The sequence below is a fragment of the Pagrus pagrus genome, assembly GCF_965226575.1.
Source record: "Pagrus pagrus genome assembly, chromosome: 4".
In the NCBI taxonomy this organism is placed as follows: domain Eukaryota; kingdom Metazoa; phylum Chordata; class Actinopteri; order Spariformes; family Sparidae; genus Pagrus; species Pagrus pagrus.
In genome coordinates this window covers 20,541,444-20,554,883 of record NC_140188.1, presented here as the reverse complement: position 1 = coordinate 20,554,883, position 13,440 = coordinate 20,541,444, and the positions used below count along the sequence as shown (strand labels likewise).

At 43.6% G+C, this 13,440-nt stretch overlaps 1 protein-coding gene across 11 annotated transcripts in view; it reads left to right on the top strand.

The window, feature by feature from the left end:
• The window catches only part of mecom (MDS1 and EVI1 complex locus), a 142,753-nt gene that overhangs the window by 37,576 nt on the left and 91,737 nt on the right, over window positions 1-13,440 (top strand). For all 11 annotated transcript variants that reach the window (XM_084350602.1, XM_084350610.1, XM_084350607.1 and 8 more), the window contains exon 2: window positions 5,544-5,893. In XM_084350602.1, the coding sequence (XP_084206728.1) occupies window positions 5,544-5,893 (350 nt within the window). The remainder of the gene's footprint in view (window positions 1-5,543; window positions 5,894-13,440) is intronic.

Below are 13,440 nucleotides of genomic sequence, written 5' to 3'. Positions count from 1 at the left end.
AAAATCCCCAAGCAGCTCCCCAGATAAATCCTGCCGCGTACACAGACGCCTTTGTTGTGTCAGGCTGCCATCGGAGCTGCAGATTTACCATTAAAGGACCCTCATTATTAATCACAACTAATGCTAATTAATTAGGTGTCCGTGTGTGTGTGTGCACAGAGGGACCAGCTCTAAGTTTCAGTTTTGTTGTGCGGTGTTAATTGGTAACTCGGCCCAGGGCCCTTAATGGAGTGTTTTCCATTTGGAGCAGTTGACTAACACAGGGGTGAAAAAACATAGACAATGCTCTCATTAATTAAGACTGCGTAAAGAGCTCTGCTCCTCATTGTGTGTGTCTGTGAGTGTGTGCTTAAACAGTTTGTGCAATGTGAATGGGGAGATTTGTGAAAATGCCTGCGAGTATGGCATGCAGTATCTGCAGCAAAACCCGAGTTTATCCCTAATTTTAAGACTATTTAATGGACTTCCTCAGTGCAGTGATGATAGATTTTCTAGGGGACAAATACTGACATGACAGCAGATTAAAAACTACTATCATTTATCTTTTAAAAATAATGTTAAATGATATTTTACAGTTTTTATTTGTCTTTCATTGAAGATGTAAATATTGAGAGATACATAATGAACAATGGTCCAGAGCTGTGCATATACAGCTACCTTAGGTGATGAGTGTTTGCGGTTTGTATCACTCGGTACCACAGTCGCCCCAGCGGACCCGCGTACCAAAAGACTCCCCAAAAGCGGCGCTAAGGCCTCCATTAAGCACAAAGACAGAGTTAATTAGGAAGCTTATTGCCTCTCCCGAGGGCATGGGGCTCCAAACACTCTCCCATACACCCTGCTGGGGGAATCTCGACACAAACTGATGCACTGTAATTAACAGTGCTTAGGCAAATCAACAGCAGCCATTTTCTGTTTGGCAGTAGCTGTGAGAGCGTTAAAATTAACCAAATGAAAGATAATTACTTTTGTTTTCTTTTGAATTCAGTCATAGTGACTTGTCTCTCCCAGATGTCTACGCCCACATCTCCCTGAGGGTATCCTCATTTTTCAGGCGAATGAATAGATATACAATAACAGCAATCATCCCAGCACAACCCCTCCCATTTATTTTGAAACCGCCAAACAATTCCTACGTTGGTGTAGCAGCAGTGCAGCGTGATACAAACTGTACTTGACTGTTTGAACAATAGAACAAACACATATTCATGGTTTTCCCGGTGTAGACATATAAAGAGAAAGCAAGGGAATGATGAAGAGTCCTCCTTCTGAATTTGGATGTGATGACTAATGGGGGGGATCATGTGTGATTATGTCTGACCTGTAGTACAAGGGTAAGCCCCCCCGTCCCATTTGTCTGTTATCACAGGCAACAAATGATGCTTAAAGATAAGCATAAGGGCCGGTCTTATTCCTAAGGTGAGGAGTTCATTTCCATATTTCATGATCTAAGACCCCATCAGTCAACTGTTAGACCTCTCTATCTGGCAAGATGAAGTGGTCTGTGAATTGGGTGCGGCTTAAGTAGATGAATAATGTTCTCACCTTATAGCTTACAGTGTTATAGCCTGTCTGGCATTGTGCAGTATAAACCAGAGGTACAAGAGGAACTGGGACATTTCCTGTTGACAAATTAGTACTTTTTTAAGCTTCCCATGATAAAGAAAATATATATAATGATTCACAGTATAGGCAGTGTATTCACTGTTTTATCAAGAATATGTGAGTATACATACATGCATGAGCTAAAAAATAGTATTTTTGACCTAAATGCCTTTATTGGCATTTAAGTTAAAGGTCATATTGATATTTTTTATTTTTTACGTGGACATATTATTTTTTTAAAAATAATACATCTACAGAGCTTGTAGAAAACTATTTTTGTAGCTTTAAATCATTATCATGGTTGTGAATTAATAATTTTAAAATGTGTGTCAGGTCCAAAATAACTATTTTGTTTATCTCTGCGGAAAAGATCTGACAGTTGGTATCATGTCGTGATAACTAGAATTAGCAATGTTAAAGTTAGCTAGCATTAGAAATGTTAATGTTAGCTAGCTAGCATTAGCAACAATAATGTTAGCTAGTGATAGCAACTTTAATGTAAGCTAGCGATAACAACGTTAATGTTAGCTAGTGTTAGCAACGTTAGGAAGTGCAACAAACTAGCAACTACCTGAGGGGGGCAGATGATTCGAAACACCAGCGGTGTTGTGACATGAATGCAATGGTAGTGGGTAGACGGAATACCACATTTAGTGGCTGAATGTTATCAATGATACTACATACATGAGGAAATTCATGTGCGCAGACGAAAATTTCACTTGATTTCACGGTTCATATTTTGTATTCACGTGTGAGGAAAGAGCCAATCACATTTGAATTTATGTGACACACATTAAATGTAAAAATTTCACATGTGAACAAAGCAAATCACTTGTGAACTGCCCAGTTTAGATGACAATTTTAGTTCAAAATATTCAAAAAAATGCAATTCACATGTGAAATTGTGATTTTTACATGTGAAAAGGCAAATTTCACATGACATACACACATAAGTGGCATTAAAAAATGATATTATCAGAGAAATTGCTGGCAGCAAAATGGATAAATGTTGCTCGGGACAATCCTGCGATGAAGTGAGAGCAAGAAAGACAGCGCTGCAGAAAAAAAATGAGAAAGAGGGGGTTAACTATGTCCACAGGTAGGTTATTTCTCTCTGTAAACATATGTATCCATTTGTCCCGTGGGTGCGTCCCCTTGCCGTCCCGTCGGCAGTGGCTGGGTCACACCTCCATTAGGGGCTTTGTCACAGTGATTAATAGCTCTTTCTATCATCTTTAATTCACTCCCTGATGATGGCGGCCCTGCTCGCTGCTCGGGGTAATCGTGTGATGTATGAGTCCGCCCAACACCTCGTGGCAGAGGTGAAAATCATTCCACCCATGCAGATAGCAGGCGCGGGAACAAATGTTTTCCCTCCTAATAAAAATTAATGAATTTGGCGTCAAGTGCGAACATTTAAATACATGGCATACACGCGCATGTGCGTGTGCATATCTGTGTTTACACTGTATGATGTATTTTCATCTGTTCCTGCGTGATTTTGACGAGGAGATAATATTGTTTTCCTCATTATTTTGCGCTTAATCTTTTGTGTTGTCTTTCAGATACAGCAACATCAAAGTTTTACACTTGCTTTCTTTTATAATCACAGTGTGCCATCTCTGTTAATAATGCGGCTGAAGCCGTGATTCTGCTCCCAGCTGGAGTTCCCCTTCACAACCCAGAATTCTTTTAGCACTCCCTCTTTGATGAAGGGCGTCAGCTTGCAGTGATGAAGTAATGTCCATTACTGAACAAACAAACAGGACTATTTGCTTTAAGTAGGCAGGGACACTCAGAAATGCACACGCACACACATACACACACACACATACCGATCCGATCATCTGTGTTCGGAGTCCCTCCTGCCCCACACGTCTAAGCAGAGCTACGCTCTTTGACTTATCAATCATCTGCACACAAAACCACAATTTTCAGAACTCCGAACATAGCATATTTGCTTTCGGCTAACGTTTACCTTACAGAAACATATATGTTTATGAGCTGAACTGCTCTCGTTGAGTCCACTGGACCCGGGGAATTTCTGGTCTAAATCAAATATAAACTTGGAGACCAGTGTGAGGGGGGAAATGTCAGCGGAGAAACAGCAATGGAGGGATACGGTTACCTTTAAAAGCTCTTGTCCCTCTAACATATGGCAAGCTTCACATAACCGCGTTACATAGTCTCTGTGCTGAAAATCATTACGTTGACTCCCAGAGCCACATTGGGTTTCATGCCCGGCCCGGCTCGGCAGAGTCTTTAAAAGAGTTTCCCCTCGAAAACACGCCATGCCCACACAGTGTGTGTGTCAAACACAATAGCTGCACAGACACTGTGATCAGGCATTGCTGCAGGGAATGATTATGAGAAATATTTAAGTTATAGATACAATGCACACATGTACTACATAACACAGAAATCTCGGCCAGATATGTGTAATAGACAGCTGATTCAGCACAATGTGTTCACGCGTAGATTTCTTCCCCCACAGCAAACACACTTCTTGACAGGAATTATGATTCTCAACTGGCAGAGGAAAACAGCTCATGTACTACTTACTGCATGCAGTAGTTGACAGTTTAGCGTTCCTTTTCACCAGACATCGTGCTTCGACCTTGCCAAAGTGGAAGTTACACACAATTTAAGGATATTTATACACAATGCACTCGGCTTATCTCGTGCTGCAAGTATTGTGTTTTGCGTTTGCGGCAAAGAGTGTACATGAGACCGTGCAATGATTTTGTCCAGGTCTTGAGTTAATCTCTCAGGTTAGTTTATGACCACCTGTGGCCAATCACAGCGACCCGCTCAGTCAATCAGAAGCACGGTTACTTCATGGCCAGTGAACAAGGAGTGTGTGTGTGTATCTGTGTGGATCAAAGGTTCCACGGCTGACAGCGCAGCGGTACAGTGTCACACAGGCAGCCCTTCAGGAATGTTCCTCAGCCCAGGGATGGGTTGTGGAGCCTCATTAGCGGAGCCCCCTCTCCCCGTGCCCTGTCAGCCTGCGTTAGGCACAGCCCATCTCAGATGCACTCTGGGGGAGCGGCAGCTTCCTGTGAATCATTTCCGGCTCGTAGTGTCTTTCTGTCTCTCCGTGTGACACCTGGCTGTTGTCCACGATGGCTTCTCCGTGAGCTTGAATACTTACCTGTCTAATTGCTTGTACGGTAACCTCTCTGACACAGCTCCACACTGTGCCGGCGCTGTGAATGATTCAATCCCTCTTCCGACCATTTAGCTCCACCAGCCACGTGTGCCACTCCGAAGAAGCCCAGTGTGGGTTCAAGGGTCGCACTTCGATGTCCTGTTTCACTCTATTCACAATTAACCCCAGTGCGCTTCCTTCTGTTTTCACTGTATGGTGTAGAAAGAGTTCAGGAAAGGGAAATATAAAACAGTCACAGCAGTACAATGCTGAGCAGACCCAGCTTACCCAGCTTGGCATCAGCTCAAACAAAGGGCAAACATACCATCTTGTTGCCGCAGGGTTTTCTAACTCCATAAGCCTGTTTCTGACACATCGGGTGTTGTTTTAAACTTTTATATGAATTGAAATGTGTCTGTCAGGTGTCTCCTAGTCCAGGAGCATAGAAATCAGAAAAAAGAATGAAAACATTGACGTTAGAAAGAAGGTCGCTTCCTCCGTGCTCTCCTGCTCTTTATTGCTGAGCTCAATGAAAACAGAGGGCTTTGTCACACGATGCCATGTTGTTTCAAACCTGCTAAAACTTTCTGCTGTTTATTTTGTACATGCACGCTTTGTATGTTTTACTCATTTGTCCACAGTAGCTGAAATAAGATGAAGACAAGAGGCTTCAGGAACTTATTAAAGAACGATACCCTGCTGCCGGCGTTAATTTGTGATAATCCAACAATCACAAAGACGTCCCTGAGCACCACCCTCACATAGAGACTCTCTGTTTCTTCCCCAGGTGATGGCGACGATGAGTTTGCCCTTTACCCGTCAGACATCTTAGACGACGTATGCGGCTCTGACGGTGATCCCGCGGCATCGTCGGCACTGGCAGAGGACCCGGCGTCCCCTCCGCTCTCTGATGACGAGGCTTCGCCCCAGGACCCCTTGTCATTCCAACACCAGGGCTTCTTTTTACCCCAAGAAGATGAATTGACCGTTCCCCTGGACTTTGAACTGCGAGAGTCAGCAATTCCAGGCGGAGGCCTGGGCATCTGGAGCCGGAGGAGGGTGAACGTCGGAGAGCGCTTTGGACCATATGAAGGCGAGCACAGGCCTTGTCTCCGAGACCCCACTCAAGGCTGGGAGGTAGGAACGGAACAAATGTAGACGAGTTCATGTGAACGTTCTTAACGTGATCCGAATTATTGCTTTGCAGAGTCTGTACCTTCATACACAGATCGTTCAAATGAATCTGCAAATGTCGATATCAAGCCTTCCCAACACACACATTTTTCTTTCTACATTGGCCACCATCGCTTTTTCCGTAGTTTCAGGATGGGATGAATTTGCTCTACATGTAACAGAGCAACTTAGCTTTGGTTCGAGTGTACACAAGGTTTTTCTGCAACAGTAGTAGCACACTTTCTGACAAGGGGTTGGGGGTGGGGGGTGGTTCCTTGGCCGATACACACTGTAACATTCACATCAGTCCTCTTTTTATTTCCTCCCATGGCGTCATGTTCACATTTAGCCCAGTGACCACAAGGCTGTTGTTGCCGTTTGTTGCCCAGTGATGTAATGTTAGCTCAGTGCCATTGAAAGAAAAGGGAGTCGAGGTTGCGCTCTCAACTCAATTAAAATGAAAAGCCATAAATCCCTTTTTCATCCTGGTTAGGGACCCAGTGCGGCCATTGGCAAATCACATATTGGTCAGCCGGCACAAAAAATCGAAGGCAGGGTCACAGGACAAGGTCAAAGGTTAGATGTGGTCTCCGTCAGTGTCAGCGCCTAGTTCGGTTTTATGGAGCAGGAATAAGAGGCTGGCAGAGAATCAGCCTCATTTAGTCTCCTGAAATAGATCCTCTCTAATTTGGACGTGAGGATTAAATCCTTCATATTCAGGCCTTTGTCCCTTTGTAAGACAGAACCGAGCTCATTAAGAGTCGCTGAGCATGCAGTTCATAAAGCGAAAAGTCACAGGTTTAAATAAAAAGATGATTCAATACAGCATTCCTTCTCTTACTAGAGTCTTCCTAACCCCTAAATCTGTTTTAATCCCGCTCTTTAAAATGGTGTTGGTAAAGTATCAACATTCGGCTCATATAAATAGTTTTGGATTTGGACCGGTGCTCGCTGGGTTTGCATCATAGAGCATTACTCCAGCCCATCAGCCCTGACTCAGTGGTTTTGGCTCAGACCAAACCAAAATAAATTTCTTTTTTTTTTTTCTTTTTTCACTCTGGGCTGCATTTCTCCAGGAAACAACTTCTCCCTCATTATCAACTGCCGGGTGAGACGCAATCTATAAATGCCTCCTAAATTGAAGTGAGGGGAAAAACTCTTCATTTTTGCCCATTTTCATAACGCAAAATCTTAATAAAAACTCTCTGTCCCTCACCGAGAGATTTACAGCCGGTTGAACAAGCTCTCTGGGTTATTCTTTTTCCCAGGGAAGGAAATAAAGGAAAAAGAGGTTTCATGAATTTTAATCCGGCGGTAATTTATGGGGAGCTTGAATAATAATATGTATTTAAAAAGCTGAGGATGTGAGTGTGTGTGTGTGTGTGTGTGTGTGTGTGTGTGTGTGTGTGTGTGTCTGGGGGCAGGTGGGTGGGGGGATCGAGAGGAAAGATGGGATCCTGGCGAGGCAGCACTGTATCACAATGTTTAATTACCGTCCTGACAGCGAGCCATAACTCTTTCCATTAAGTAAATAAGTTGTAAAGAATTTATGATGAAATGCCACATTATTCAGAATGGATATTCAGTGATGACATCCCTCTGCATTAAATATGGTAAACGCCATTAAGCCCTCCTGACCCCCCCCCTCTTCTCCCATGCCCACCCGTTTACCATCCCTCGCCCATTGCTCAACCCCCCCTCCCGCCTGCAAACCGTCAATATGCCAATAAGCCTGCGGAGGGTCTGTAAAAATAAAATTGATTTGGTAAATGTGAGTTAAGATAGATATGTTTGCTTTCATCATCAATTCTGAGCAGCGCGGCGAGGTGATGTCACCGGCCGGGGAACGCTAAAGTGGCGCTCCCATCTGGAGCGTTTGATGGAGGGCCCTGAGCGGCCCAGGCCAGTGGTGACAGACTGGGGGAAGTTTGTCACCAGGGAGGCCACCGCTCCTCAGCGCCATCACCATAAATTCGGGGGCTTTATTCATAAAGGGGACGAGTGAGTTATGGCGTCCATGATGCTTTATGAATACAGGAATGGTGACTTATGGGAAAGATAGCTTCGGTAAATAAGAGGTAGAGAGGCAGCGGTGAGGGGTCTGTCAGGCTGAGACGCTCACCTACACTGTCGTATGCAGAATGGGAGTGCTGACTGTGCGAGGAGGCGTACGCTCACTGGTGTGTGTGTGTGCGTTTGTGAGAAGGGCTACTGCTAACAATTATTTTCGTTATCGATTAATCTGCTGGTTTCACAATTAATCAGTTCCATAAAGTCTTTAAAATGTCCAATAAATGTGAAGAATGGTTATTTTATGAGATCCCAAAGTGACGTCTTCAAGTTGCTTCTTTTGTCCGACAAACAGTACAAGACTGCTCATCTATTATCATGAATAACAAAGAAAAGCAGCCGAATCCTTACATTTGACAACCAGCAAATCTTTGCTTGAAAAATTACTGAAACTAATGACTGATTATCAAAATACTGAGTTGCCAACTGATTAACAAGCAATTGTTTCAGCTCTATTTGTGAGCTGAGAGAAATCTATGGGTGAGCGCTCTGAGTAAGTTCATGATTTTCAAAAGGAAATTGTGTTTATGGGAAATGTTTATTCATACAATCAGATGATCTTATCTAAGTCAATATGAAAAATCTAAGTCAAGAAGATAACTAAACTGAATTTTAACAACAAGGTATTTATTTTATTAATGTTGTGTTTAGATCAGAAGAAGCAGTGAAACACTGATTATAAAAAGAATGAGGGTCTTGAAATAAATCTAAATGGCTTTGAATATCTGAATGGAAAGTGAAGTGACCCTTCAACCTTATAGTGAAGATCCCCAGGTCTCCCCGGGACCAGATCAGACCAGAACAAAGCCGGTGAGCCGTTTTATCGGGTTTAGCTCAGGGTCTTGGCTTAAATTTAAGTAACAGCTCAAAGAATTTTTAAAATAATGTCATTTTTATGGTGCCGTGAAGCAGCGTGGGTTCATGGATGTTGTTTTCATTGTGGAACAACCACCGTTGCTGATGAAAATCTATGTGATGTGACTCAAGCAGAAATATTAACAGTTGCATAAAAATGTATATTAAAGTTTTATTCACGGTATGTTTAATCTCATTCGCTAACTTCCTGATGTGTTATCTGATGTTTGTCCGGAAGTTATAGTAACAGGCGACCAAATGAAGCGCACCGCTACCCTGATAATTTTTTTTCTGGATTTGTAGTTTTCAGACATTTTAATGTTACACATTATATTTTTAAATGATGAAGCTAGAGGGTAAAACACATGAAGTCCAAAATATTGCATTCCATCTTTCATGTGACAGAATAAGGATGAGGTGGCCCGCACTCGCCCACAGTATTTGCATGTTTTTCTCCATGGCTTCCTAGAAAACACTCTTAACGCCTGGATGCCCACCAGTCCATATTCTGCTGTCTCTCTCTCTCTGAGTCGTTAGGCACATTGAAATTCAAACTCCATTTGTGTCTGTCCTCTTCTCAGCAGCAGCAACAATAAGACAGAGAGTTAGAGTCCGGGAGAGAGTTATCCAGCACTCAATGAGCCGTTGGGCTCACCCAAACTCGCAGCCCCACGGGATTATGGGTCCTGGGCTTAGAAAACTGGGTGCCTCCTGCTGTAGGAGCGATGGGCGGAGCAGGTTAGGGGTGCGAGAAGGGTTGGGATGGCGAGTGGGGCGGGACAGGGGCGCTTAGGGCCTTTGTGCACCTCTTGAGTGAGAGGCGGAGGTGGAGGTGGAGGCGATAGTGTTGGTGGTGGCAGTGGTGGTGGTGGGGAGGTGGTGAAGGAGATTAGCAGTGATGGTGAATAGGAGTAGAGGATTAGGTGGCTGGGCAGGGTCTTTCCTGGCCCTGCCTGTCTCCTGAACCTCCTGGTCATGAGAGGATGGGAGGACTGAAGGAGGAGAGGCAGATGCCTGGCCATCATTTCAACTGTTGTCAACACAAAATCTTGCATTGCTAATGATCTACTGGGAAAAAAATTAACAGATTTGCATTGTGTGTTTGTATTACAAAGTTTTGGATCACAAACTTTTATTTGATATAATGAAACTTTAGCCTATAGAGTTTGTAGGGGAAACACTTGAAGGTGAATAAAAAAAAATCTAACTGATATCACTTTGAAACTTCCCCAGTTGATTATTAACATTAAGGCAATCATTTTCTGTATCATTTTATGTTTAAATTTGTAAATAAGACTAATCTAATTAAACATGCACTAATTTGCATACATGTCCAGAACAGAAATCTGAACTAAAATAAACACCTGAATGTGTATTTTAGACAGCAGGCACAACAACAACAGCAAAAATCTCACATCCAGTTACATTTTTGGTTTTCCGGCAGTCTTGCAACTGTAGTTGCTTTTGCCATTTTCCCTTTTATGTGAACAGACAGTGTGAACTCACGGAAAGGTCGATCCCGGAATTAGGGTTTTGTGTCTCCGTGTGTTGCATGTGTGTCCACTTACACTCTTGTGTGTGCATGTGCGTGAGACAGAGTGTGAGAGCGTGGATGGAGGGCGTTTCGAGAGGGCGTGTTTTTTGTGCACGGATAAGCCGCTGTCCTGAATGAATGCAGATGTCTCTGGCTGGCTGTCCGCCTGTCCCCTGTGCGCTGACGGCCCGTCACCTCTCTCTGTCACAGGGAGAAAGAGCCACTCTCAGTCCCGGCTAAAAGCCCCTTAATCCCCGAGCCCCTGCCACATCCCTTCCACTGTCAGCGGAGATGGCCCTGCCCACAGCAGTGCTTAGAAAGGCAGGCGCTAGGGATGAACCTCTCTGTCACTCACGCACCTCTCAATGGACACACATCTTCACATTTTCACACACACACACACACACACACGTACACACACATATAGTTTTTTAAGGAACTCAAAGTGAAAAAGTCCCGCGGCTGCAGAGGCGATGTGAATGGCGGTTGTCAATGCATTGTGCTGCATGAACACAACGGCTGCACTGACATCATTGTGGGACCTGTTTTCTCTCATGAGAAGAGCACTAACCGGCTGCTGAGACACTGTGTAATGATGAAGGAGCCGTTCACAGCATACACTTGGGTCTCGTTGGCACTTAATGAATTGTAAAGAAGACAATAAGGACCATTAAAATCGGTTGTGTGCAACCAGATAGTGTGAGGAGGGAAATGTGTCACCATGTAGACAGAATGTTCTGGACATGAGACTTTTAGCCTCTCATGAGAGCGGCGCTGCTGAGGAAACACATATACTTTGATTAATTATACCTCCTTTAACTGTAAAAACAGCTACGCCTCTGAGCTGTGTGATTACTTTTAGGACACGTAGGTGGGTAGACCTGAGATAACTGCTGCAGGTGGGGGCTTAAAGCAAGTATGTTGATGAGTACAAGGATTTTACTATATTTGGGCTAAGACCAAGGCTTAGTATACAATGTCAACTTCGACTCAGGTCTGAGGGTGAAGCATGGACTTTGGGTGAAGTGGGTTTTCACCTGTCCTTGTAGTTCATATGTTTAAACAGTGTCTTTGGCTGGGTGCCTTCACTGTCCTGCTTAGAAGCTGACCTACCAATGAAGCTAAGCCAAGACTTTAGCTTTCACCCTAATTACCAAGTCAGTTCCACTGGAGACCAGAATGCTTGCAGTTGTATTGTCTGACCGGATTCTTACTTAAGATGATATAAATCAGGATCCCAGGAGTTACATTCACATTGGAAGATTCTGCACCCCGTGATTTACATCAGGGCAGATGCAGGAAGCGGTGCGCTCTATATTTATCAACACGAAGGTCTGAGAGCTTTTCCGTTGCCTAAGTTTGATTTAATCATGGTTTATTTACCACAATCCGGTCTCAACAATGTGCGTGCAAATATCCAACCTTTACACTCTCAAATCGTGTGCAGGTGATACGCCAGTCCTTCCCATTAACTTCTGTAAAGAGCAGATCCATAGTCAGATGACCTTCATCATCCTGGTAACTAACATACACAAATGGTCAATGTTTTGAAGCAGACGTAGTTTGGGATTAGGCAACAAAGTACTTGGTTCGTTTGGAAAAAGATCAAGGTTAGGTAAAGTTACATTACGTACATGATGCAAGTTAAGTAAGATATTTCCATTAACTCACAGACGTAAGTTAAAAGTTGATCAAGACATTAACACTGGCCTCCAGGGTGAAAGTCCTGTTTTTGTGCGACCCATCCTTCAGCCCCAACATCAGTCCAACTCGGACTTGGTCACTCTTTATACTACGTCACCTGACAGTTTTTATGCCTGGTACTTTGACGCATATGTTTTCCACAGAACTCAATAGGAAGGATTGGAGTATCACTGCATGCAAAACTGGATGAATGTATTTACTGCATGCAGTTTGAAAGTGTAAAGTCATTTTATTTATGTGCAGATTGAAGCGACTGGACTGATTAACCAATAGTCTTTCTTTAACTTATCCACACTGTCCACTGGGCAATGGGTAGATATTGTAGACAGCAAAAAAATTAAAAATTACAGCATTTGACGACATTTCACAGAGCCGTCCTATATCTACAGTCTTGGCTGGCAATACTTCACATCTTTTCTGTTTTGATTCACTACCATCAATGTAGGATTACGAAAAAATTAATAATAAAGTACAGTGTGATTTCAAATACACACAATTTTGGCCTTTTTCATGGCTTTGTTGGATAGAACAGCTGACGAGTGACAGGAAATGGGATGAGAGAGAGGGGGGGTGACATGCAGCAAAGGGCCACAGGTCGGACTTGAACCGCGGGCCGCTGCAGCGAGGACACAGCCCCAGTACATGGGATGCATGCTCCACCACCTGGGATGCGCCGCATCTTTACTTTTTATGTATTATTCTTGCAGATGTTGCAGCAACCAGTCACAGTAAGGCCGTTTTGATAAACAGTCATTTACAACAATTACACATTTTATGTAGTTTTCCTATTTAATCAGTTCAAGAATTGATTGAGTTGAACTGTCCAGAGTTTTGGTGAGTAAACGTCATGTGCCTAAATAACCTGCTGAGCTACTAAAAACACGCCTGGCCTCTAACTTCCTTCACACGCTGCAGAGTGCGCAGCCTCCCTTCTGTTAAAACAGTCCAATAATGCCTTCAGCAGCGTGTGTCTGTCTGCTTTTGTCTCTCCTGGTGTCTGCGAGGCAGATGAGCTCCCCGTTCAGTTTAACTGGAGCTTGATTGTCTTGGACAGGAGTGATGTCCATTCAAAATCCCAAGACAAAACAAGCAGGGGGTCCGTCTCCCTGCCTCTCAGTTGATTGGTAATCCCTTTCTTTGGGTTAATCTGTTGTTTGTTGGTGCTGGTTGAGGCTTGTCTGTGTGTGTGTGGTTGGGGGTGTGTGTGTGTTACTGATGTTCTAATCTCATGTGAAAGGTGAGAGAGTATATGAGGTACATTCATAAAGAGAGAGTAAAGTGCGAGAGGGTTCTCTTATACGAGTCTAGTCCCCCAGTTTGTCCGCAGGCTGATCTTCTCTCCCAGTTA